This window comes from Globicephala melas, chromosome 1, assembly GCF_963455315.2.
Source record: "Globicephala melas chromosome 1, mGloMel1.2, whole genome shotgun sequence".
Classification (NCBI taxonomy): Eukaryota; Metazoa; Chordata; class Mammalia; order Artiodactyla; family Delphinidae; genus Globicephala; species Globicephala melas.
The window spans coordinates 137,557,438-137,585,376 of NC_083314.1; the positions used below are offsets into that span (position 1 = coordinate 137,557,438).

General features: G+C 43.4%; 1 protein-coding gene across 8 annotated transcripts in view; it reads right to left on the minus strand.

Annotated features, from left to right (window-relative positions):
• The window catches only part of FGGY (FGGY carbohydrate kinase domain containing), a 413,910-nt gene that overhangs the window by 128,145 nt on the left and 257,826 nt on the right, over positions 1-27,939 (minus strand). For all 8 annotated transcript variants that reach the window (XM_070046609.1, XM_030870319.2, XM_060287916.1 and 5 more), the window contains one exon: positions 6,805-6,912. In XM_070046609.1, coding sequence (XP_069902710.1) covers positions 6,805-6,912 — 108 coding nt within the window. The remainder of the gene's footprint in view (positions 1-6,804; positions 6,913-27,939) is intronic.

Genomic DNA, 27,939 nt, shown 5'->3' on the forward strand with positions numbered 1-27,939 from the left:
GTATGTGGTATCCTCCCGGACCAGGGCACAAACCCATGTCCCCTGCACTGGCAGGCGGACTCTCAACCACTGCGCCACCAGGGAAGCCCCAGAAAAAAGAGTTTTATATGTGTTTCTTGATTTTACAGATTTTTGCCTGAGGGCAGGCCCTAATCAGTGTCACGCAGGACAGCTAATACTCAGATAGATAGAAGTATGCAGTCTTCATAGCTAAGAAATTAGAGGTCAGAGTTCAAGGCCACCATAGCAACTAGAAAATAAAAGGTAGGGAGATCTCAGAAAGGAGAGAGACATAGAAAGGGAGCTCAACACTGTGCATAAAGGTTACCTTAATCTCTGGATGATCTCTGAATTACATAATAAGTAGCCCAACTAAGGCTTAAAGAACTCAACAAAGGAGAGACAAAACTTGGAGTTTGAGTTGTCATTAAATTACCTGCTTAAGAAAATACTCTTCAGAGGAATAAGAATAATCCACTGTCTCTACAATACATCAATTACAATGTTCAAGATATGAGTCAAAATTACTAGACGTATGAAGAAACAGGAAAATGTAATTCTTACTTAAGAGAATGGCCATTTAATGGACAATAACCCTGAAATAACACAGATGTTAAAATTAGAAGACAAGAATTTTAAAGCTAGTAATTTAACAATGCTTAAGGATGTAAAGGATAACACTCTCATAACTAACAAACAGATAGGAAATGGCAATGAAATGGAAATAATTAAAAAGTAGAAATTCTCGTATTGATAAATATAATATCTGAAATGTATGGGTCCATGAGCTGGTTGGAGATTGCAGACAGAAGAGTCAGTGAACTTGAAAAAAGACCAATAGAGAGTGTCTAATTGAGAGAGAGAAGGAGAGAGACAGAGAGAGAAAGAGAGAGGAATACTGGGGGGAATAAAAAAAACCCCAGAAGCCCTCAGGGGCTATGGGACAATAGCCAAAGGTCTTAAAAATGTGTAATTGGAGTCACAGTAGGAGGAGTAAGAGCAAATAGGGCAGAAAAGACATTTAAATATATACATGCTAAAGATTCCCCAAACTTGGTGAAAGACAGGAATTTACAAATTCAAGAAGTACAGCAAACCTGGGGGAGGAAGGATAAATTTCCAAAACACAATATCTGGGCACACCATAATAAAAACTAAGATTAAGGGAAAATCTTAAAAGTAGCCAGAGGAAAAAAATACACTGTACATAGGGGAAGAACAAAATAAATGATGTTTGACTTCTCATAAGAAACAATGGTGCCAGAATACAATACATTGACATCTTTAAGTGTTGAAGGAAAAAAGAAGAAAACTAAGAAGGTGGGGCTTCCCTGGTGGCACAGTGGTTGAGAGTCCGCCTACTGATGCAGGGGACATGGGTTCGTGCCCCGGTCCGGGAAGATCCCACATGCCGCGGAGCGGCTGGGCCCGTGAGCCATGGCCGCTGAGCCTGCGCGTCCGGAGCCTGTGCTCCACAACGGGAGAGGCCACGACAGTGAGAGGCCCGCGTAGCGCAAAAAAAAAAAAAAAAAAAAAAAAAAAAACTAAGAAGGTGTGTTTTTGTTTGTTTGTTTGTTTGCCAGTAGACCTGCAACAACTAAAGAAATGCTAAAGGAAGTTCTTCACGCTGAAGGGAAATGTCAGGTGGAAGCTTAAATTTTCATAAAGAAATAAAAAACAATGGAAATGGTAAATATGTAGGTAAACACAAAAGATTATGCTTTGTTTCTCAGAACTTGTTTGAAATATGTATGACTGTTATGGACTGAATTGTATCCTTTCAAAATTCAGATGTTGAAGCCCAACCCCCAATACAACTGCATTTGGAGATGGAGACCTTATGGAGGTAATTAAGGTTAAATAAGATCATAAGGGTGGGGCCCTGATCTGATAGAATTGGTGTCCTTATAGGAAGAGTAAGGTAATTAGGAAGATGTGCAGGAATCCAGGTGGGTGTACAAAAAATACAGTGAAAGCCTGGGCAGGAGGAGAGAACAGGGAGGCATCTGTTTATGCAGAGCTGGTCTTTGTATCCATGAAGTCATTCCAATTAGCTAATGTGACATGCTGGGGACACACCTAAGTCTATATACCTAGATCCTGTCAAGGCTGATACACATAAGTTTCTCTCTCATGGCCTTACAAAGCCTGCCAACTATATGTGCTTTAATACACTTGATAAGAAAGTCACACTAACTGATGCAATAATTGCTTCTCAAGGAAGTCTACAAGAGAACTGTAAGAAAAATTCAGAAAGGCAGCCCTATAAAAGTCAGGTTCAATTCTGGAAAGATCTGGGGCTTCCAGTAGCTGACTTGGGTTTGAATCAAGGCTCTTCCCATTTACAACTGTTAAGACCTTGATCAAGTTACCTCACTGTTCTGAGCCTTAGTCACTAGTAAAACTGACCACATAGACATGCTGTGAAGATCAGATGAAATCCTGAATCTTCATGAGGGCCTCAATGTGCTGAGCATAGAACAGATTCTCCCAGTCGGGGTAGTGCAATCTACTTTTATGTGCTATAATAAATTATAATTGCCAGTTCCATATCCAGCTTTCCCACTAGATGATAAGCCACTGGAGGACAGGAATCATGTGTGACCATATTCTTGCCTGGCCCAGAGTAATCCCTCAGGAAATCTCTGTAACATGCTGGAAAGAGTGACTGAATGAAGGGATGGCATCACTACCTCTAACCTGGACAGCACTGAGTACTTGGCAAGCTCTTCATATGGAAGAGCTGGCTGACCCCCCTGAGGCTAGCCCCAGGCTGAGGGGCTTTGGTGACAAGGAAGGAGGCAGATAGGCACTTGCAATGCGCCGATTCTAAAACTCCAAGAGCTAGAACCCTGCAAACATTATGACCCTGTGGCCCAAATTTATAAATTTAAATTCTGGCTTCAAAAAATCCAAAGGTAACTCCCCACCAAGCCCAGTTGTCCCAGAAAGCCAATTTCACCATAGGGGCAGCTTAGGAAACTGTCTTAGGCTCTCTTACCCGATGCCTCCCCCAAGAAAAATGACTTCAAGTAAGACAGAGAAGAGTGCTTGGACAGAGGGATGGCTGAGGTCCAGTTGGAAATAAGCTTCAGCATCTGGACACAGTGACTGTACCAGTTGGTGCTCTGTGGAAAAAGCCTAGGCAAAAAGTGATGGTTTTTGCAAAACTTTCTGGAGAGTGTATCAACAAGCACGAGACAATCTTTGATGGGTGTTTGGTGAACTGAAGTAAATCATCCATGGGAATGGGGTATGTGCCCTTCTAAGAGGAAATAAATAGCAGCAGCACAAGCTTGAAATGAGTGAAAAACAAGCCCAAATCTCAGACAGATGAAATTGCAAAGGCTCCAGAGCCAGAAAAGATCCTATCCTATTTTTTTCTTCATCCTGAAGTTAACCAGATGGAGATTTTTTTTTAAAGTACCAATCTATTCATATACTTGGAATGAAGGATTTTGCTTTGTGATGGAAGATCTGTATTTAATTGTAAAAATGAAACAAAATATCTTTTTTCCAAATCTAGAGTTTAAATTTTGTTTCTTTTTTCTTTTTTCCCTCTCTTCTTTCCCCTTCTTTACTTCCCTCTTCTTCTATCTCTTCCCTTCTGCTTTAGGTGATATATTTACAACTGCATGTTTATAATATATTCTGGACAATGTAATAACGGAGCAGCCACTTTCAGACATAGCTTATGAGAGAATATGTACATATGAAACACGGAATAAAAGCAATGTAACTTCCTCTTATGGTGTTCTGTATGATGACAATAGGCTGTAAAACCCGTGATAAACCAGAAAAAGTAAATGGAAAGGAAAGGTGGGTACCAACGGAAACAGGTAAAAAGGCCATTGACAGTGCATCAGGAATCTCTCCAGGCTGTGCTTGCTACCCTGAGTTTCAGTTCTTCATGTGTAAAATATGGATAATAACTGTACCTAACTTATAGGGGTATCAGAGGATTAAATAAAATAGGACATGAAAAGCTCTTGGAATTGAGACTGGGACATAAGTCTTCAAAATAAATATTAGGCATTGTGATTATTATGAGTATCATTCAAGGATTAACACGATTTTATATATATATATATATATATACACATATATATATATATATATATATATAAATCTTTCCCACGGGAAAATGTACTCAATAAGGGACAATTGTTGTTTTTATTATTATTACCATCATCATTGTTATTATTTTTATATCTCTTTATTTTATAGGTGGTTTCTGTCTCTTTGCTTGGTCTCTCTGGACTGACGATTTATTGGACGGTCTGTTTTGTTCTTGATTCAGATTTTGCCCCATTATGCTAACGTCTCGACTTCCTTAGATTTTGCTTTTTGTAACCCATGGGTAAGTCAGTCATACCCCATTCCTATGTCTAATGAAACTCTATACATAGAACTGCCCTAAGTGTAACTCTACATACAACTTCATTGGTTGATGATGCAAAATCAACTAGCTAGATAAAGGCCAGAAAGTCCCATGATTCTTGTCAAAAACCATAGTGGACTATTATGAAGATTTTATTAATGGTCAGAAAAGGGTCATTTTTTAAAATTTAAATTCAGGCTTAGGAAACAGGCATAACGAATTCTTGTCCACCAAGATACGTCATAATGTTTGGGCAAAGATGGCTTATATCCATAGCAACAGAGCCAACTCTGAGTCAAATACTGGTAAAAGCATTTCTAGACTGACACAGACGGTCAATTAGTAAACTAACTCTCTGAAAACCTGTTGATGGACAGCTTCATGGACAATGCACCCTGCACAAAGAGTTAGTTTACTGGATTGTTATCCTTGTTAAAAAAGACTCTGGGTTGTGTCTGTTATGACTTCTGGTTCTCCTGAAGGTAATTATACCATGATGTGGGCTTGAAAAGGGCTATGTTTCAGTAATGGGTTTTCTATGTGTCATAGAAAGGGAGTGGATATTTAAGTGGAAAGTTGTGTAAGTACATAACACTAGTTTAAAGAGGAGACTGTAAAGTTTCAATCCCACTGTACCTTAGGCATAGAGTGATGTCTTTTTCTTGACTTTTCTAGAAAAGTCTAATTGGTTATTAAGACCTATCAGACGTTATTTAATTTATACTCACTGTGCTTCTCTACTAGACGATGAGCTCCTTAAAACCAGGGACTAATGGGGGGACTAATTCAGGTATCTCTACAGCCTGGCACAAGAGTGAAGGCACAAAACATGCTCTTTGAATCCAGCCACCCACCTATGCGTGCATCAACTTTGAGAGAGAACTTGAGGCAGCTAAGAATAAAAGAGAAACACATGAAGAAATGGAAAATTAATGGTTATTTGTATCCATATCCAGCTTGAGATCAGATCACTTTTGATTTGGCTGGACATTTAGAAAAGCTGGTAGGGGAGCAGACCATAAACAGATGATTTCAATACAACATAGTGAATGTGAGGCTGAGTAACTGAGCCTGGATCTTACTGTCCCTTGCTTTCCACATTTAATCCTTCCAAGGTCTGCTGATCTCTTGACCTCAATTCTCAGTCATTATTGCCACTGTCCATTATTGCCAAAGTCCTCATGGCTTTTTGTCTGTGGACTAACCTATTAAAGCCGGTCTCTCTTCACCCAGCCGTGCACCCTCAGGCCTTCTTCCTGACGGCTGCTAGCCAGTTTTTATAACAGAGATCTGACAACACCCATCACTATTCCAATCTTTCACCTACTCTCTGTGGTCTACTACCTGAAGTTCAACTCCTTAGCATGTTTTACAGGGACTTCTGTTTGGTCCCTGCCCAGCTCTCTAACTTTTATCGTAAGTCATTCTTCTAAGAACAGTTTATGCCACAACTGAAATTCTGCAATTACTCTCAAATACGCCTTGCTATTTTTCACTCCCATGTCTTTGTTCCTATGCAAGTTCTCATACCTAGAAGAATATCCCTACCTTTCTGTGTCTGGTTGGTCCCTATTTATCATTAAGGTGCAGTACAAATGCTTTCTCCCCTGAAAAGAATTCCTTAATCTAGCTTTGTGCGAACTCTGTGCCTTGTACCTCTGGTATAGTACTCATCTCACTTTTATAGATCTTCTGTCTTCCCTATGAGATGACCCCATGAATTCAACACATTTTCTCCAAGCACCTTCTACGAACCAGGCACTGAGCTAAATACAAAGAGAAGTATGATATAACCCATGCCTTTAAAGAGTGCGTAGATTTCTGGAAAAGACAGATTATCGCAGAATGCGCTAAGAACTGGAGTTACATCTTAAAGATCAAGTAAAACTAGCAAGTGATAAAGAACTCTCCGAGTAGGGAAAGAAGCATATACAAAGGCACAGAGGAGCAGAATAACAGGAGCCATGGGGAAGCTGTGAGTAGGGCAATCTGGCCTTCGTGACAAGTACATGGGTGACACTGGAGGGGGCAGACCACAAAGGGAATGATGTGCCCAGAAAACTATCTGAGCTATGTCCCAAGGGCTACAGGGAACCACTGAAGGATTCTGGCTGGAGATTAACATAGTCCTTTTTACCAAGTAGAATATTACCCCTGTTGCCGTGAGAAAAATGGGTTGTTCTGTGAAAGAAAGATAGGTGAGAAGATGGGTTAGTCATCAATGCCTGGATCAACATTGATTCCTTTGGCAAACACGGGCCACATATGCTCCATATGTGAGACTTTGTGCTAAGAGAAAGTTAATTCTTCTGATGTAGGAGTCTGCAAGCCTTCCGGATCCTGGGTATACGGGGAATGTGACAAAATGGACTACTCAAGGGTGTAAAAACAGTAAAGACCATATGAAGAAAGTGTCAACTTACCAATTTTCCAGTAACGCTCTGGCCACCTTCATTCAGCCAGAACCCAGGGACCATGGCTGAGAAATAAGGGCCCCAGACTCCTGGTACAAAGATCGGGTTTTTGCTGATCTGGAAAGAAAGGGGCAGAGTATGTGAAAATATTGTCCCTCAAGGCTAGAAGGAGCCTTATCCTCCTCCCATGTGATGTTTCTATGACCAGCTTCTTATTAAATACCTTTGACGGTGGGGAAGTCAGTCCTGACAAAGGACGGGCCTGGCTTCACCTCTGGAAACCTTTCTGATAAACTCATTCAGGCGTCAAGGTAGCAAAAGAGATCATTTTGGAAAGAAACTGATGTGACAGCTCCTGGCCAACTCCCTCTCTGTGGTAGACTGATTGTAATAATGGTCCCCATTTTCTAGCCCTCCCTGCTTCCACCCACTGTGCAATATGACTTCTCAGCACCTCTTGTTGAGAGGTGGGGTTCCCAACCCTTGAGTCTGGGTCAACCTTGTGACTTGGTTTGGCCAACAGAATGAGGCGGAAGTGACACTGTGCACCGGTTTCCCAGGTTTAGGCCTCGACAACTGTGTGCTTCTGCTCTTCCTTCTCTCCCTCTGCCACAAGAACATGCCCCAGTGAGCCTGCTGGATGGATACGCAGCAAGTTGAGTCAGCTCAGTTCTCACACGTGATGTTTCAGATACGTGAGAGGGCCCAAACAGGATCGGCAAATCCCCGCAGTCCTCCAGCAACTGGCGAGCCCGAATCACCAGCATCACCCAGCCAATCGATAGACTTGTGAACAAAAATACATGTCCTTTTGTATACCGCTGGGATTTTATGTTTGTTTCTAACCTAGCATTTTAATGGCACGAAAAAACTGATATATCCCCCTCCTTCTACAAACACTTATTAGACACCTAATAGCATACCATTTCTCTCAACTGGGTGCTGAGGACACAGAGATGAATCAGAAAGAGTTCTTGTCTTAAGAAGCTCCTCATCTCAGGGTAGTTGGATAAGTAAATAGTCAAATAGAAAACAGTGTGGTCCATGGGATGGTAAAGACAAAACATAGGATACTGTGGAGGGGCACAGTGGGTGAGGAATGAAATGGTCCAGAGATGGCTTCTGAGAGAATGGGACATAAGCTTAGACTAGTAAGATTTAGCCAGATGAATTAGAACAGGCACTCCATGTCAAGGGAATAGCTTGAACAAAGACATGCAGGTGAGAGAGATGCTCTCATTATTCAAGATACGGCAACGTCTTTTTTTGGTAGCAGACCATGGAAGCCCATTAGGTGTTAGGAAAGGACATCAAGAGATGGACTGGGACAGGCAGGGATGGACCACGTGTTCACTCATCTGGAATGGCACGAGCTTCTCATCCACCCAGCAGGGATGAATGCTGAAGTGATATTATGGTTGTGGAAGGGTGTATTAAAAGGTAGGGAGGAAAAAGGAGTTAGGCACACTGGGTCTACTCCTGCATGTCTTGAGGCTGGGCAGAGAATCTACTCATTCATTTATTCTACAAATATTTATTCAGCCCTTACTACGCCTGACCCTGGGGATATAGAAGTGAACTGAATCTAACCATAATTTCTGCCCTCATAAAGTTTATAGTGCAGCACTTCTTTAAATGTCTGAGCTCTAACTATTCTGGTTCTCTTTTCACTAAATGAGTGATTCCTCAAATCAGCAAGAATTCCACCCTCCAAAGAGGAAGGGGGTGAGGGAAGGCAGGAGACTATACAATATTATCAACTTTAAACTTTGCCAAATAAAGGTAATTTATAAAAGGGTAAATTTAACACCTAAAGGAAAAAGAATAATCTCAGGGGGAAAAAAAAGGTTTGTTTGTTTGTTTGTTTTCCTGCAAGAGAAGACAGTTTAGCTTTCATTGACATATTCACTCATTTCCTTATGGGTTCAACAGATGTTTCCTGAGCTCCTACTGTGATCCAGGCACTGAAAGCAAATGTAAACAAAAGAGCATAGTCTCCACCTTCACGGAGCTGTTCTCTTCAGAGTGAGGCAGACTAGGGAGACCAATGATTCAGGTTTGGCCAGGATTCTCCTAGTTTTAACACCAGAAATCCTATGGCCTGGAAAACTCTCAGTACTAGGCAAAAGGGACAACTGGTCACCCTAAGATGGATATCACACAAATGTATACATACAAACTGTGATAAATAAATGAAAGACTATCAAAAGGTATTATAAGAGCTCATAAGTGAGGGACCTAATATAATCTAGGGGTCAGATAAAGCTGTTCTGAAGAAGTGATATTTGAATTAAGATGAAAACATACATAGAAATTATTCAGGTGTGAGTATATGTATATCTGTCTGTATTTGTATATATATGTGTGTGTGTGTTTGTGTTGATATATGATACAGAGAGCGTTCCAGACAGAAGAAGCACACACTAAATGGTCTTCATTTTTGTCTCTCTGTCTTTGCCAGTGGAAATTTTATCACATGCCAACTCTAGAAACTACTGCCCTATACTGCATGCCCCAGCTGCTTTGGGGCAAATAAGACAGCCCATGCCAAGCACTTGGGATCCAGGGTTTGGACAGGTGGATGGATACCCACCAAAGTCAAGCCATCTCTTTTCATGCCCTGCACCCCTTCTCTTCCAGAACTCTTCTAGCACCATCAGACAGATTAGTTTCAGAGAGGTTGCACATTGTCCACAGTCACACAGGTAGTAAATGGCTGAGGTGGGACTTGAACTCAGGTAGATACTGGCCTCAAATCCCAGGATATGCTTTTTAAAAAACAAACAAACAAGCAAAACTTGTATACATAAATTGCTTAGGAGAGCTTTGCATCACCTCCCCCTACCCAAACCCCAAACCCCACGATTTAAAGATGTTCCTGCATCAGCTTTTGCAGAACTCCATTGGCAGACTGGGGCTCTGCTGCTCAGAAATGGCAGGTGAAGGCTCTGCCTGGCTCTGTCCAGAAATTTCTGAGTTGACTCCTGCTTGTGCTCACTCATTTGGAATGGTACACGCTTCTCATCAGATATCATGACTCTGATGGACAGGGACACAGAAATATGTTCCCCAGAGCACCTCCAATCACTCCCAAGCTCTGGGAGAAAACAAGTAATAGTTTGTTTTGACAGAGAGAGAGAGTGAGCACATTCATGTATTTATGTGTGCTTTAATCCTTTGCAATAAACGTAAATACTTAAAAATATTTTTTTGTGAAAGCTCTTTCCATGCTGATGGCTATCCTGGCCTGAAGGCTGCTCTGTGATCCAAAAGGAAGGAGCACAGTTGACTCCACTAATGACAGGTGTCCTTACAGGACACTGACTTTCCAGCAATAATGTGCTGTTGGCAACAACAGCAGCTACGATTGACTGGGTACTTACTAAAGGCCATATTCCAAGCACATGGCAGGAGTTAAATCACTTAATCTTCACAACGACCCTAAAGGGAAGAGTCTACCATTATTCCTATTGTACAGATGTGTAAATTGAAGCAGAGACTTAAATAGCATGCCCTAGGTTATAAAAATACAAAGCAGCCAGGCTCTATAGATTCTGTATTTGTCTCTGCCAAAGTATGCCCTTGATTTTAGGCTACCATTGATTCTTTGAGTCCTTCATTTACTTTTCAAGGGCAGAAAGCAAGGGTTATTAGAGCCAACATAGACTCACTCAGATTGAACCAACCTCCTAGCCTTGATGACAAGTAGGTTAGGGAATCTTCACGAGCAAAAGGCTTTTGATCAGTTTTCCCCCATACACTTGTGAAGAGCAGAGGAGAAAACAAGGGTTGAGTCAAAGATCTATTTGATTCTATCCTGACTACCATGTTCCAGCCAGGTGACCTTATAAAAGGTAATCTTTCTGAGCCTCAGTTTCCTCAGTTCCAAAATGGGAAGAATGACATAAATGTGGGAGGACTTTTGTGAAAATGAAATAAGCTGTCACATATAAACAGCTTATTATATGTTAAATACCAAGTAAACATTAGTTCTCCTTGAAATGAGGCTTGCATGATGGGATAGTCAGGTGACTGGGATGAATGGCCACAGCCAAAAGTAACTGCAACCATTAAAGAGGTCTCTAGAGTCATTCTTCATTTTATTTAGCCAATGGTCTTAATAATGAAGTAGAAGATGACAATACAGAAGCAAAGTTTATATTTTCAGATGGTATAAACTTGGAAGGACTACTTATCGTGAGCCATGCCCAAAACAAGATTCAAACTTACTTTAAGAACTAGAACATTAAGCAAAATACAGCAAGAAAGTAGTTAACATTTATTTGATCATACAGTTAAAATTCTGCACATAAAAGGTACTGGTAATATTCTCTTCCATAATATCCTTTTTCATGGGTCGTGGTACATGAGTATTCAATTTAGTATTGTTTAAAGTGTATGTAGACCTTTGACACATTCTTTAATTATGTGTGATATGAATAAAGTTATAAAAACCTGCAATAAAACAAAACATTTGGGACTTCCCTGGTGGTCCAGTGATAAAGAATCTGCCTTCCATGCAGGGGATGCAGGCTCGATCTCTGGTTGGGGAACTAAGATCCCACATGCCACGGGGCAACTAAGCCTGTGCGCCACAGCTACTGAGCTTGCGTACCTCAACTAGAGAGCCCACGTGCCCTGGAGCCCACACGCCACAACTAGAGAAGAGAAAACCCGCATGCCACAACTAGAGAGAAGTCCACAGGCTGCAAGGAAGAGCCCACGCGTCACAACGAAAGACCCCGCGTGCCGCAATGAAAGATCCTGCATGCCACAAGGAAGCTCCTGCATGTGGCAACTAAGACACGATGCAGCCAAAAATAAATAAATAAATAATTAGAAAACCAAAATAAAAACAAAACATTTGGTTGCACGCTATATGCTAGGCACTGAGATCAGCAACAAGGTTATAAAAATAATAAGGCAAAATAACAACAACAATAATAATAGAAGAAGAGAGACGAGGAAGGAGGGAGGAGGAGGGAGGGGGAAGAGGAAGGAGGAGCTGGAGGAGAAGAATTAACAATAAGGCACGGCCCCTCCTCCTCAAGGAGCTCCTAGTCAGGCTGGGCAGACAGAAGTGGAAATAGAAAAATTACAACGAAACATGCCAAGTGCTACAGTGAGGTGGGTGACAAGTGTGGTAGAAGCCCAGACTGCCTGGGAAAGGAGTGAGCACTTCACAGAGGTGACCACATGGGAGCCAGGCCTTGAAGGACGAATAAGTGCTTCTTTAGGTAGAGAGGGAGGGCATCCCAGGCAGCAACGATCAGAGTCATGAGGCTGTGCAAGCATCTTGATTCTCATGAGGGCTTAAAGTTCTGCATTTTACTTTATATGAAAGTTCACACGGTTTGAAGGATGGGTATATTTTTGCATCAACATATCCTACTGCTTGTCAAAGATTCAATTTTTAAAATACGGTGGCTGAAAAAAAGTCTCAGTGAAACCACCCTCAAAGCCAGGCAGTAAGAAGAAGAAATTATAATATAGAAAGAAGAAGAAGAAGAAGGAGAAATAGAAATCAAATAGTAATTGCTAACAGTTACTGTGGGCTTATTATGTGCCAGACTCTTCTAGGCTCTTTATAGACATTATCACATTTAATACGCATGACGACCCAATGAGACCCAGTGAGGACCCAATGAGGTCCTATTATTATACATACTCCACAAATGAGGACATCTCAGCTGAAGGAGGTCAAATAGCTAGTAAATATGGGAGGAGTAATTACAAGATACAAGCAGGATCCAAGTTATTATCTACCAGCTTATTTTTCTCTCTAAATCTGACTCTCCTTATCTATAAAATAAATGGATTGGACTAGAGATGTTTAAGATCTCACTTGTCTTTGAGACTAAGATTCCGGGAAGTTGAGTCATTCTCCCCTAGCTGGCCAATCAGAACTCTACAGCAAGCTATTTCAACACAGACTCTGCCCTCACATGCCCTGGGGCTCATGGGGTTGCATGGGGTTACCTCTTGGGGCTTCTGTAAGTATCCACTTTGTTCTACTGCCTCTCTGACCTGTGGCCAAGATTACTGAGGGGTTTTCTTGAGTGCCAACTTCACGGGTTATATTCAATGGCTACTATCTATAACATCTTACATTAGCTGAGTAAATATTCAGCACATACTTATTGGATACAGACTGAGTTCAAACTACTATTTTAAATATAAAAAGACGGAAAGATGGGTGTCCAGAGCCACATAAATGACATAATCCCTGTCCTCTCGAAGTTTACAATCCAGTAGGTATTGGAGGGCAGGATGGGCTGGGTAGTAACTCAGGTACCAAGGGACTTCTGAGCGTACATTTGCATTCAGACTTAGAATAACCCTAAGAGTACATGGAGTCGAGCACGCACAGCCCGTTTTACAGGTGAAGACCCAGGGACGGGGACAGTAAGCAAACCACCCAGGATCACAAGGATCAGAAATGCTGGAGTTGGCATTAGAAGTCTCTCTCTATGTGCTCCTGCCTCTTTTCATGTCTGTGCCCAAGCTGGATCCATGAGTGGACGCCACTGGCTGACTTTGATCTAAGGCTATGCTACTGTCAGCTGAGTTTCCCTGCGGTGATAAAACCCAGGCGCCTGCTCACACCTCTTTCTGGGAGTGTCGACTGGGCTAAGGGCAGGGAGCTACTCCAGAGACGTCCGCTCTGCCTTCCCCCACTCCATCATCCCAAGCTTGGCCTAAGCCTCTGGCAGGGGCAGGAGGCAGGCTCCAGGCGCCAGTGGTCCTGGGAGGGAACAGGAGGATTTGTTTTGAGTGTCTCCAGCCAGGTTGGGAATGTTCGAGGGTAGCCACAGGCATGTGTGGGGCCGGTGGGTATTTCCGTGGTGGCTCATCTCTCCCTCCAAATGGACTGTGCTATCGTCTTACTAGAAAAAAAACCATTTATACACATTCCAGACAACTCCCAGCTCACTACACAGTACAAAGAAGAGCACAGAGAATTCTGTTTATGAATGGGGGCTCTTAGCATTCACCTCTATCTTTGTACTTCTCAGATTGAATTGAAGTGAGCTGTTTGCCTCTCCTATGAAACGGTGAGGAACCACCTCTTATCTTAAAGGCAGTAAATAAACATGGTTTAGTACAATAATATGAGCATAGACCTTGGAGTCAGGAAAACCTGGTTTTCCATTCTGGTTTGGTCGCATCCTAGCCATGAACCTTTGAATCTCTTTGAGTCTCAGCTTCCTTATCTATAAATGGAGATAAAATCTCACCTACTAGAGTTTTGTGCCAGTCTGAAATGGTATAAAGTATACAATGATCCTAGGACATAACATGCTCTCAAGAAACGTGAAACACAGATGGTTTAATTCTATTCCTTTTTGGGAAAGTGGAAAGATGTTGAGTCCAAAGACCCGACCGAGGTCAGGTCCAGACCCTACCCCATATCAGCTCTGTCTCTCTGGTGGGCTCTTCTTTCTCTTCCCTCCTGGATTTTTCTTACTTACCACAACTCTCCGGGTCAGCTCACACACTCCCATGTGTATTATGACAATTTTTATGCTGTTGAGTTTCAAATTTTTATCCCAAACTCCGAACTTGCTCCTGAGTTCCATACAAGACATTTGACCTGAACGTCTAATCGACATGTCCAAAACAGACCTTGAAATCCTTCCTCCTGGGGCTCCTCTTGTTCGGGGGGTCCCTGTCTCAGTGAATGGTACCCTATTTACCCATCCAGCAGGATATCATTCTTCCCTTCTTGATCTCACTCATCTGCTCTACTGTAGGTCACATGGACTATCAACTCTATTTTTCAAACACAAGCCTTTGCATTTCTCCCCACTGTCATTACATTAGTCAGTCCCATACCTTTTCTTGCTTGGGTTATTGCAACAGCAGTTAAACTGGCATCCCTGCCCCAAATATTGTCCTTCTCCCTGCACCTCCACAAGCCCCACTCACAGACTCTAACTTCCATACCTGCACCCCAATGATCCTTCTAATACACAAACCTAATTATATCACTTCCCTTACTTACATCCTTTAGATGCTCCCCACGGCATATGAGACCTTTCTGACCTGGCTTTGATCTGTTCGGCCTAATCATACATGTGACCATTTCCCCCGCCCTTTGCCCCATCATTTTTTACTGCAGCAAGCCCACCAAGGCCCAGAAATTCCCCAAGAGAGAAATTGCCCTAGAAATTCCCCCAATTCCCCTTTTCTTTCTCATCTCTGAGTCTTCATCAATTCTCCTCTCTCTGTCTGAAAGGCAGCCCCTCTCGCTTTCCCCTGACTAACTCTTACACGTCCTTTTGTAAGACTCTGCTCCATATTACCTGCCCTGGGAAGCCTTCTCTAAACTCTGACTTCTCTGCCATTGCTGGGTTGAGTGTGCCTCCCTGCATCTTCCCTTAGCTTCCATATTGCAGGCTGTCCTAACACATGTTACATGTGTGAATGTATATACCTAGATCTATAAATACATACATAATAGGTATTTGATATGCAATATGTACATAGTATGCTCTGAAAATGAAATCATCACACAAATGTAGAGCATGGCTAAAATTATTATGAACGTAACAATCTCACTGGCATTAAGAACAATAGAATATAACATATGTCCAATCACCTATAAGTGACCCATGGTTAATAAAGCTCAGGCCTGCCAAATTTTCCTCTCCTCTATTTGGAGGTTTTGGAAAGGTCCAGAGTCCTCCAGTAAAGAGTTTGCCTTTCCTAGAAACCAATTCCTTTATTTCAGTTTGAGCAAAACAAGAACACATGAAACCTGTTCACAGATATCCCCTGGGGCTTAGCAGCCTAAGTGGGCAGAGAGGGCACTGAGCAGGTGTATCACCCAACCAAATGGTTCCCAAATTTGGGATGGAGGGAGGCTGCCAGATACTGCCTGCAATGTCCTGAATTATTTGCAAAGGATTTTGGACTCCTTAAGCCTCACTCTTCATCATGCTGAAACCCACATGTGATCACAACAGAAATGTCATTCATATGTTTCTCATCCACTTATACTTAACGCAACTGAAGTTGATGGCAAGAGAGACTAAACAACCAAGGAAACTTTGGGGTCTTCCTAAAGTTCCCCCCTTTAGCTACACTTGGCCTTCCCTATACAAATGCCTGACTGGCTCCAGGGAGCTTGGACTGCCTTCAGCTTTGGAAGCTCTGAGAGCTGTATGACCCCAAAGATGTAAAATCATACCTTGCATCTTTTTCACAGCCCAAACAATCTGTGGTGGGTAAACAAGGACTGGTTTCTTCTGTAACGGGGGAGGGGGCCGTGGGGTGTCGGGGAGGGAGCTAAAGAGGAGGAGGGGTGCTCTGCACAGTATTTATTCATCAGACGGATTCTTAGCTCTGTTGCTCTGATGTCACATAGCAAACTGGACCCTCAGAATCAGAACCATATTTTCTATTTCTGTCACACCCTCCACGAGTGAGCACAGTACTATTGAGCGGTTCTCAAACATGGCTCAACCAAGGCTCTTTTGATTCTAAATGAGCTGCTAGGAAAAGCAGCTCCCTCTACAGAATTTAGGGTTCCTTTAAAAAGATGCCTGGGAGTCGTTTCTCAGCCGAGGCTGATCAGCAGGTACAGAGGAGGATGACACAGTCTTTTCCCTTGTAACAGGCCCTTGGCACCTATGACACAGCGCTCTGTCAGACATGCTCTGATTTTAACTGCTAAGCTGTGGACACTTCTCTCTCAGCCCTGCTTCTGATCAGTTTCTGCATTTCCCTTATTAAGACTGTTTGCTTTAATACCCGTGTCTGGCCTCAGATATCATCTCATAAATCTCACCAGGGACTTTGATTTTCTGGTTTAACTCTCAACATTCTGTCTTAACCTTCTGTGTGACCTTGGCCCTTGGGGTGTTCATCTGAAAAATGGGGCACATAGGGCCTCTTTTTACACATCTGTAAAGATTACATGTGCCACAGTCTATTATAGGCATTGGTGCAGTGCCTGGTACATTCAGTGACCCAGGGAAATGAAGCCCGTATTAATATCATCACCTCCATACTGGCCAAAGTGTACTTCTTATTTATGGATTGGCATACATGTGGCTGTTTAATTTTAAAAAGTACGATCTGACACCCTCTTGACTAGAATTTTAAAGTAGGGTACAGAGGCTGTACTGGCTCTAGAGAACAGAGAGCAAGAATCAAACTATCACTCAGATGGGTTCAGTTCTATTGACAAGACCTATCACTGGGATTAAATACAAGTGAGGCTTTACCCTGTTAATAGCATACTATATAAAGGCAAAGAGAGCCTTGGCTGATTTATACTGGGGCCTCTTTTGATAAAAGACTTCCTGTGCACATGCATCAGTCGTTGCCTTTTGGAAGTACTCCCTAAAGACCCCACTCCTGCTAATTAGGGAATGCTCAGGGGAATTTGGGCCAAGTCCATACAAGTCTAGACCTGAAGAATCCTTTTTGTTTTTTTTAAATTAATTAATTAATTTGGTTGTGCTGGGCCTTAGTTGCGGCAGGTGGGCTCCTTAGCTGTGGCACGTGAACTCTTAGTTGCAGCATGCACATGGGCTCTAGTTCCCCGACCAGGGATCGAACCCTGGCCCCCTGCATTGGGAGTGCGGAGTCTTAACCACTGTGCCACCAGGGAAGTCCCTAGGCCTGAAGAATCCTCATCTGCAGAACCCTCTCTCCATTTTTGGCCTCACAGAAGATGAGAAGGCCAGTCTGGATGGGCGAAGAGAACTAAAAACTATCCATAGTTACATGGATAGCTCCCTCAATGAATGACTGCAGAAGTATTATAAACTGAGAAGTATTTATGCAGTACGTAGGTAAAGGGGTTTACCCCATACATTTTCTCTGTAACAAAGGAGACTGATGAGAACATTAAAATACAGTGATGGTTGGATGGAGAAGGCCTGGAGAAGGGAGATAGGAAGAGAAGTTGTGAAACCCAACCTGCTCTGGCTACCTACTGTGTTACCAGGGACAGCACACAGGTGGCACATGCAACAGCATGTCCACGGCAGATAAGTGATCGTGGCCCTCCGTCCTGCCATTTCTGGACGAGGCATCCAGGGTGCTGGAGAGCCACTGCCGTCAAGTCAAATGAAGTGACATGCCCTGACACCTCTCTGTCACCCCATGGCGGGCACTTTCACATACATTCCCCCACCTAAGATGGCTGGGCAAGCCTGTGCCACACTTGATTTTGATGAGAAAGGGAGCTGAACTTCAGAGATATTAACCCAAGTTCCCAGCTTCCAAACAAGGCAGAATCAGGATTTAAACTCAAATCAGACCAAAGAGTCCGTATCTTTTCTGAGACACTTTTTTTTTTTTTTTTTTTTTTTGAGAGAAAAAAGGTTGTCAAAAGGAGAGGTAAGGACACAGCAGGCAGAGAGCACCCTCTTCACTGTTTGGTCTGGAGCCAGCCCAGCTCCTCCTGGACCTTAAATAGAATATGTCCCTTGCAAATTCAACAGACATGATGGGATTTTCCTATATTGTGGGGGAGGAAAGAGAGAGAACTCACACATTCCAGTGTATCTTTTCATACTCTCCATATTCAATAGCAGTTCTTTAGGAATGTTAAGGGAGACTCATGTTTTAAAAAAAAAAAACCCAAAAAACAGAAACTACTTAAAAATTGTTTTTCTATTTAAATGAGTTCTTATAAAAGAGAAATGGCTTGTACCACAGAGGCAAGGGGACTAAAGAAGAAAGGATGCTCAGAGGGGAAGTTGATTGAGAGGGTATGCCCTGTGCCTGTACTCTTATAAAAGACCGGGCTAATACAGGCGATATGTAAACACTGCAGAACAATCAGAAACAAGTGAAATGGGGCTTCAGAGTAACAGTGTTCAGCTGTAGGCAATGGCCAGGAGGCAGCTTTTGTTATGAATAGATCCTCTGCATGTGAGGCAGGCCTGATTTTAACCCCTGGCTAGGCTATAGGCTATTTAGTGTATGAGAACGGACCAGGGCCCATCTGGATTACCTTAGAAAAAAGAATGCGGGTGGAGGTGGGGTTAGAAAAGGGAAAAAAGCAGCTATCTGTAAAATATAAAATATATGACCTGATGTAGGACAGGGTTACGGTTCTGGGAGAGTGGTTTAAATAGAGTTTCTGTGTTATTAATCAGTCATGTATTTGGCTTACAACATAACAAATGACAATTACAATGGTTTTTATTCTTTTTTAAAGGCATTGCAAGTGAACAAGGGGGAAAGAGGGAGGGAAGGCCAGCTAACACTTGCCAAGCTGCCACTACGTGCTGATGGTTTCATACATATTCTCAGGCATAGTCTTCATGAGAACGCTGCCATTTCCTCTGGTTTACAGATGAAGAAACCATGGCTCACAAAAATTCAAAGCCCTTGTTCATGGCCACACGGGTACCAAGTGGCAGAATGGAGATTTGATCCGGGTCTGTCTGACTCCAAAAGCTCTTCCTACGATAGCTAGCTGCTTCTTGGATGTTTGGGAACCAGAAAAGTCAGATGAATGTAAGGGGGTCGGTGGAACCAGCCCTTCTCCTTCCCGGTTTTAGTTTGGGCTGTGGGTTGACAGAAAGGGGCTCGTGGTGCCTGCAAGGGTAAGGGCACTGCCTAAGAGTACCCTTAAAGAGCAAACCAAGCCTGGTTTCTGGAGCTCAGTATGCTTCCCTAGGGTCCTGCCTTTCTCCCTCTCTCCACTCATCATGCAGCAATCAGACACAAGATTAAATGAAACTGGCCACCAGGGCCAGCCTGGCTTCCAGGACGTGTGAATTCTGGCAGAACACTCTGTGTGTTGATACCCTCTGTGTGTGGTGTGCGCTTAGGTGCCATTGGCCTAGCAATTTGAGAATCTGGCTCTCACCTGAGGGACAGATGTCAAGGTTAGGAGTAAGAGCTATTTTTCCACTTCACTGGCCTGCTCTCGGAGGGTGGTGACTGAGCACTCAGCCATGGTAGGGGGAAATACTCCTCCACCCTCTCTACCTGCCCCTGGGGGATACACAGAGGGGAGTGCTGGTTAACGAGGCCTGGGGGGCGGTGAGACTGCTTCCTGGAAGCTGAATAGTGCCATGAAGAAGAGGCATTTCGCTTCAGCCAGGTTGGGAATCACAGCCCATGCAGCACGTTATGAGAGCCCGATGAATCTCGGTTTCTTCCATGTCAGTGACAGACAAGAGTATTCACCTTCCAGAAGGTCTGGGAAGATCAGAGGCAACAGAGAGAAATCCTTGACACACTGCCTGCACACAGTAAATAATCAACAAGTGACAGCTGATTATTTAACTTTCTGAACCAGGAAATGTTAAGCCAGGCAATGTTTAATCTACTTTTTTCTGAGTGAAGAGTGCAGACCAGCCTGGTTAATCCTGCTCATGTGCAAATAACAGAGGTGCCGGCAGAGGGTGCGGATGGCTGGAGATTCGGTAGGTTTTAGGTGGAAGAAATGTGTCTCATTTTTATGCCAGACCCAGAGGATGGCTTGGATCTCAAGTTGTGTCCCTAATGGGTTGATGGTAAAAAACACATCTAATGTTTACACTTGAAGCATTTCTGTTAATTGAGGCTCTGCACTCATCTGTGAAGAGTTTCCACAGCTGCCTTCTAGGGCTGTGGGGCTATTAGCTGTGACCATGCATGCAAAGCACTTGGTGTGGTTTCTGACACCGAGCAGGTCCCTAAGACAGGCGAACAGAGGAGGGCCCAGGAAACATCTGGGGCCTGTGGAGAATCAAGACTCTCTAGAGCAGAGACACTTCACACACTTCTTTAGCAAACATTTAATTGAACACCTACTATGTGTCAAGCCTTGGAGAAACAAAGATGAAAAAGATACTGTCCTTGTCCTAGTTTTCAGTGTCATCATGATGTCTGACTGCTAATCCCAAAATGGCAAGAGACTCTGATAAGCACTTCAATAAAGGTATAAGTTCTTAGCACAACAATGGCTTGAAGAAGGTGTTATGACTTGGCTGGAATGTAGAATGCACAGTAAAATCACACAAATGTTGAACTGGCACATACTGTGAGCAAAAGCCTGGGTTACTGGCTTTATCTGCACTATCTCATGTAATAATTATGACAGGCCTGTAAGATAGGTATCTATATCCCCATTTTACAGATGCGAGAACTGAGGCTCGGAGGGGTTATATAACTTGCCCAAGGTCAGGCAGCCATGGTGCAGGACATGCAAATATTTAATGTCAGACCTATGAGTGGAGGGCAGGCAGAGGTCAGATGATGAAAATCCTTTCACAACATGCTAAAGAGCAGGGATTTTTTTTTTTTTTTCTTGAAGGCAATGGGAGAAATAATCCCCATGTATGTTTTGGTTGCTTTGTAGCTAGAAGTCCACAAACCCACTGATGCCCCTCTCAAGCACACATATTCTGGATTACCAGAGGCTGAAACTGCACAGTGGTTCATTCTGGTTTGTTTTGATTCACAACTGAATGCATAGTGAATGATAATTATCTGTTATGTTGCCCAAAAGTTCCTGCGGTCACGGGCTACGTAAGTGTTCCACACAGAGCTGGGCCTTCCCTGGCCCTCTGGAGCCTCCAAGCTCTGGATCAGCCTCCTGGTGTGTAAGCATGTGTGGTTTCTTGTACTTTGCTAAGTCAACAGTTCTAGGCAGGGGAAAAGAGGCTTTGCCTCTAATATATTTCTCCAGAAAGCCCTTCACTGCCTCACCTCATTTAATCCATCTACGCTTACCCAAATTGTGCTCTCTACCACCTTCTGCCACTCCATGCTTTGAATGTTTCAAACTTGCTCCTTTGACCTTGGACTTTTAAACCACCTGACCAGCAATGGCAGAAAAGCCGACACATACATGTGAGCCTTGGACATCTCCAAGGGGCAGGGGAAACTGTCAGCCACTTCAGACCCGCTGCTGCCTTGATTCAGGTAACATCTCACCCAAGACCTTCATCTCCATCTCTCACTCATAACAAGCCTGATCTCAAGGGCCTGGCCTTTGAATTTAGTCTTCTATATCCTGACTCCTCCTGACAACTTTGGCTTAGGTGGCCTCCCCCAGCTCTCCTTGCTCTGAAAGCGCTTTTTCCCTTAGTGGCAGTGAAGAACAGATACTACGAGAGCCTCAGAACTGGGCGAGGAGGCTGCACAGGCCATGCCAGGCCTTTCTACAGAAGTTCTTGGTGCAGTCCAACACCACCACCTGGGCGTTATGGAAGGGTGGGCTTTTTGGATCCTCAAGACTGGGAGAGCCTTCAAGAACACCTTCAAGACACCAAAAAAAGGTGAGCATTCAGCACCACCACATCTTCAATGCTTGTCCCACTTCAGACCTGAATCCTAAGCGAGCGACTGTTTCATTTAAAATTCACTGAAAGCCAACTTTGTGTCAGGGGCTATACCAGTCATTAGTGATACAGAAATGAAGAGGCCACAATACCTGCCCTTGAGGAATTCACAGCCACTGGGTAAGGACAACATACACCCAACTAACAACAAACAAACCACACAACAAGCACTGTGATAGAGGTATGTACCATGGGGGCACACAGAAATCCACCTAATGTAGTCTGAAAGCTACGTTAGATGAGATGACGCCTAAACTAAAATTTAAAGGCTAAGTGGGAGTTAGCCAGGAGGAGTGAAATAAAGGGCATTTCAGGGAGAAGGAGAGGAAGCAGAGAGTGTAGTACAGCAGGGCTGGAGGAGAGAGAAGGGGAAGGAGAAGAGTGCAACATGGGGTTAGAGAGCTCAGCGTGGGCTACGCCATACACAGGGTCATCAAACTTGCTAAGAACTTAAGAGTACTGACTGCAGGCGGGTTGGGAAGGGGAAGAATAATATGATTCAAGCTGGTAGGGGAGATGGTGGCCAAGACCTTTGTCCTCTCTGGGACCCCACCTTGTCACCTATAAATGGGAGAATGCAATTAGGTGATCTTTAAAGTTCCCTCTGGGTCTCTTAACGGTTCTCTGAATGGATGATCACAGTTCTAGAAATATTTTTCATGCTGTTATAGAGTTGGTAGCTAAGCATTATCAACGGGTGCCTGAAAGGTCTTTTAAGCTCTGAGAAGGGAGAAAGAACACAGAATTTGGCTCCCAGTGACTTGAGCTCAGGGCCAGGTGTGCTACTGACTGACTCTGTGGCTGGGTAAATCACTTATACCCTCTTTCATCTGTAACAGGTATAACAAAGCTTTTTAGGGTCACTATAAGCAATAAAGAACACCAGTATTTCAAAATACCTGGCACATAGCAGTTACTCAAGAAATGCCCACCGACTATTAATGGGACTGGGCAGACTGTAGCTCAGTATATCAGTATATCCTTTCAGCTTTCACTGTTTCTTACATGCTAGACCTTGAGTATCAGAGATGAATGCGTCACTGTCCCAGGCCTTGGGAGCTCAAGGTCTAGTGGCAGAGACACCCATTTGCTACATTTTTATAAAATAAAATGAGTGCAACAACATACATATGAATAAAGTGCTACAGTAACACAAAGGAACTTGTGATGACTTTCGCCTGGAATCATGGGAGGAGGCTCAGTTAATACAGGTGAGGTGCTGTTTAAGCTGGTGACCGATAGTTTATAAACAAGCTGTTTAATCTACTGTTCAATGCATCTCACTCCATAAAAGTTGTGAGAGAATTTATCTCCAGGTCCAATTTTGTCCAGTATAGCGGTTCTCAGCTAGGGATTCTGATGAAATTCCTCCTCAAGCAAATGGTCTCAGGGAATAAAAATAGGGAGGAAGTAAAAAAAAAAAGTGAGAAAAAGCATAAGCTCATCTATAAAATTTTAACTTCTCCAAGTTTCATCATGAAATATTACCATCTTCTTGGTCAAAACCTTAATGGGATCTTATGAGGGAGGCACAGAGCTAAAATGACTGACCAGCCTCATCTCCCAAACCATTTCAGGGAAGACAGAAGATGATTTCATGTGCTCAACAGCCCAATATCATTTCCCCCATGTATAAATTAATTTACAGTAAAATTACTCAATGAATTAAAATTATTTAAAAAGTTAATAAAAACTAAAGTTTCTAAATTTCCATTTTTGTAGGGTATTGTAAATATAAACAAATTTGTACACTTGAAAAAAAATTAGATGACCAGTTTACCAAAGCCGTTATTGAGAGACACCATTTCGCTTTATAATATTAATGGTTGGGGGCATTTCAACTGTTCCATAGGCCAAGTGAGAGAAGGGTTCCTTACGTAGCATGGTCACAGGGAAGGCCAGTCAATGGAAGAGATGGGCTATCTCCTTGACCAGTAAATGAAAGAAGCTTGAAGAAAATGACCTACATATATGTGCTTGGGACTTTATGATGACGAAGAGAAGAGGAAAAATAAGGAAGAGGAAGAGAAAGGAAAATGCTGAGGGATTAGAAAGTCTAGATTTAGGATTTATCCTGTTGTATGGACTTTAAAGACAGCTACTCTACAATTCTACAACATGAGAAGGACCTGCGGTTGCCGAGTGAGTCATCTCTGAAACCTAAACATCAAGAAAGAACATGAGCCTGAGGCAGGACGATCTAGTGGTGAAGACTAAAGTGAAACATAACCGAGAGCTTAGGGTTCTGGGGAGAGCGATAACATCTGACTAGGACAGAGGCACAGAGGAGGTGGTACGGAAATGGGGTCTCAGAGGATGCACAGGATTTTCGCAGGCTCATTGGGGCGGAGGTGTAAAAAAGGAAGGGAAAGAGAAGCTTTCTTGCCTGAAGAAATAGCATACGGAAAGGCCAAAGCAAGTCAGGAAGCATTCCTTGATTCAAGAAGTATTTGTAAGTGGCTACCACATTCAAGGCACTGTTCAAGGGTCTAGGGATATAGCTGGGAAGAAACAAAGTCCTGCCTTCATGGAATTTATATGGTGTGGTGGAAAATGGGGTGATAAAAATACAGGAAAATTCAAATATATAATCTGTCAGCTGTGATAAGGCTTTTTAGAAAAGTAAAGCAGGAAAGAGAGGTTAAGTAGTGTCATGAGGGCAAGTGTTGTTATTTTAATACAGGGTGATCTGGGTGGACCTTAACGATGAGGTTACATTAAACTGAGACTGCAAGGGAATGAGGGAGGGAAGCATGGAGTTAGGAGTGATACAGGCAGAGAGGGAAGAGCAAGTGCAAAGGCCCTGTGGCAGGGGTGTGCTTGCTATCTTACATGAACAACAAAGAATCAGTGCAGCTGGAGTGGTGTGAACAAAGAGAAAAGTGATAGATGAGGGCAGAAAAGTAAAGATAGCGGATAAATGGGGATACAGGAGTCTGACATGGGGTTGAGAGAGTTTCTTTTCCTCCCTCTCTTCAGTTCTTTAGAAAGAAGCTATTACAGCATGTTGTCGTCTTATATGAATAAGTAGAAAAAGATTTGTCAACGTAGGAGAGAGAGGGAAGAACGGCCAGAGCCTGGAGTATGTCCTAGTTTATGGAAGGGCCCACACAGTTACGGCGTACGGGAGGAAAACCACTTTGTTCACTTCTCTACTCTCTGTAAAATCTGTTCTGTGAACTCTTCTTCCTAGTTCTGGAATGAAATTTCAGGTAGAGCAATACTATTCCTACACCCTCAAATAATAAAAAGTCCTCGGTCCACCTTCAACGTTAAATGTGAACACTCCATTTTATCAATAATATTTAAAACTCCCATCTCATCTAATTGAAAATGTCTCTCTCCTTTGGCTACAGCTGACTTGGAAGCATACCTGGGGGCAGGGGGCGTGGGGTTCAGGGTGCTTCTATCTGTCCTCCTCCACCCTCTCCTCTGCTGGCTAGCTGCCTGCTGCTCAGTCTGCTCCACACGGGGCAGGTGCCTCGGAGCCAGATCGTGATCTGGCTCCGACATGTCCTCAGGGTGGGGTGCAGGTCCAATATGAACTCTCATGATGCGGTTCTGGGGACTCCCATAATCCCACAGTAGTATGCCTGGAGTGTGCTTTCTCTCCCTCTCTCTATCCCTCTCCATCTCTCCATTGCTCTGCTCGTGGCTCCCTTTCATTCCTGGACCTCAGGGGTAAACTCAACTGCTCCTCACTCATTCCTTTTGGACGGGGTCCCATTTACGACATACCCAGCTGGATCCCTTGTGCTGGACCCACACACACCTTTGCCTTGTCTTCAGTGGACATACAGCCCATTCCCAGAGCAGCCCTCACTTTTTGACTTACTACCTCAGATATAACAGTCAACCTTGGCTTCTTTCCTCGGACTTCTACTTCTGTTTTACATCCTCAGGGTGGCTTTTTTTTTTTTTTTTTTTTTTTATCCTTTTTTGCGGTACGCGGGCCTCTCACTGCAGTGGCCTCTCCCGTTGCGGAGCACAGGCTCCGGACGCGCAGGCCCAGCGGCCATGGCTCACGGGCCCAGCCGCTCCGCGGCATGTGGGATCTTCCCGGACCAGGGCACGAACCCGTGTCCCCTGCATCGGCAGGCGGACTCTCAACCGCTGCGCCACCAGGGAAGCCCTCAGGGTGGCTTTTAACACTAGTTTTATAGCCTTTTAGGAAGCCCTACGTAGGTGGTCTGTCTCTAGGGCCTCTTCCAAAAGCTCGAGGAAAGGAAGACCCCCATTATAAGATCTCGTTACAGGTAGCTGGAGCGGAGAGTGTACGTGGGAGAGGAGGTGGACAGAGCTAGCTAGGACTCCATAAATTAACGGTTACTTTCTGGAGTCATCAAATGCTTTTTTTTTGTGGTACGTGGGCCTCTCACTGTTGTGGCCTCTCCCGTTGCGGAGCACAGGCTCCGAAAGCGCAGGCTCAGTGGCCATGGCTCACGGGCCCAGCCGTTCTGTGGCATGTGGGATCTTCCCGGACCGGGGCACGAACCTGTGTCCCCTGCATCGGCAGGCGGACTCTCAACCACTGCGCCACCAGGGAAGCCCATCAAAGGCTTTTTGAACAGAGACCCAAGTCAGGAAAAAGTCATCAGTTTCTGGACACTAGACATTCTAACACTGGCTGTTACTTTAACTAACTTATTAAATTAAATCCCCTTTAAAATGAGAAGTACATATACGATTAGAACCACCATAAAGTATTCAAAACTACTAAGATATTCTTACCTAACTGCCTGTTTTATGACAACCAACTTCCCTCAGTTATTCACCAATAAACCTGTATATAACCTTACTAGGGCATTCAAATCTTTTTGGACGTAAGCCTGCCACTCTACCAACCACTTTCCAATTTCATACTGGAACTCTGAACCCTCTGCTAACACACTTAGACAATTCTTCGTGAGTACTTTTGACTTAATTCAGAACAATCACTTTCAATACTTCATGGCAACATACATAAATTGAAAGACACTGGCATGAGATGAATGGCCAACTTTAAGGAGAAAATGAAATAAGCAACTATTCCATTAAAGAGAGTATTTTATGTTTGTCCTGATTAAATCATCTTTAACCACCTGGCTCCAGTTCAAATAAAGGTGAATCATTAGAGGCAAAGTCTAATAGCCAGCAACGGAATGTTCTGTGACCGGATCATTCATTTCTTGCTCCCCACGTCAAATGCCCAGCTGACTGTGCCACGTGCTGCGAGAACGTAAGGACGGCAGCACCACTGACTCTGTTCACACTGTGTGTGTGTGGGGAAGCTGTAGAGAGCAGCGAGGTTTTTGGCTCCCCTTAAAAAAATAATTTCTAACTTTAACTCACTCATTCAACAAGTATCTTCCATTCATTCATTCAATAAGTACTGAATGCCTAACTCAGTCCCAGGCACTAGAACAGACACAGAGGATACAATGGAGAGTCGACAGTCCCTGCCTTTGTGAAGTTCACAGTGATGCTCTTCCCTGGCCCTGGAAGGGAACTGTCAAATAAAATCAACTTTAGTGGTCATCTGTCCTGACTGCTATGGAAGATCATTTTCTCAATTTCACAAAATGAATATCTATATCTATAATTATTGATATATCTATAGATCTAAAAAACCTCCAGCAAATATCATATTCACTAGAGAAATTTCAGACACAGCCCCTCTAATATCAGGAACAAGATGAGATGGCTTTTTAATCAGTATAACTGTTCAATATAATACTGGAGGTCCTGACAAACACAATTATACAAAAATTGACCACAACAAAAGGTATAAAGAAGGGAAGAGAGAGAAGAAATTTTGCAGGTGATAATGATCTCACAGATGAAGCTCATACTGTCCCTTCTG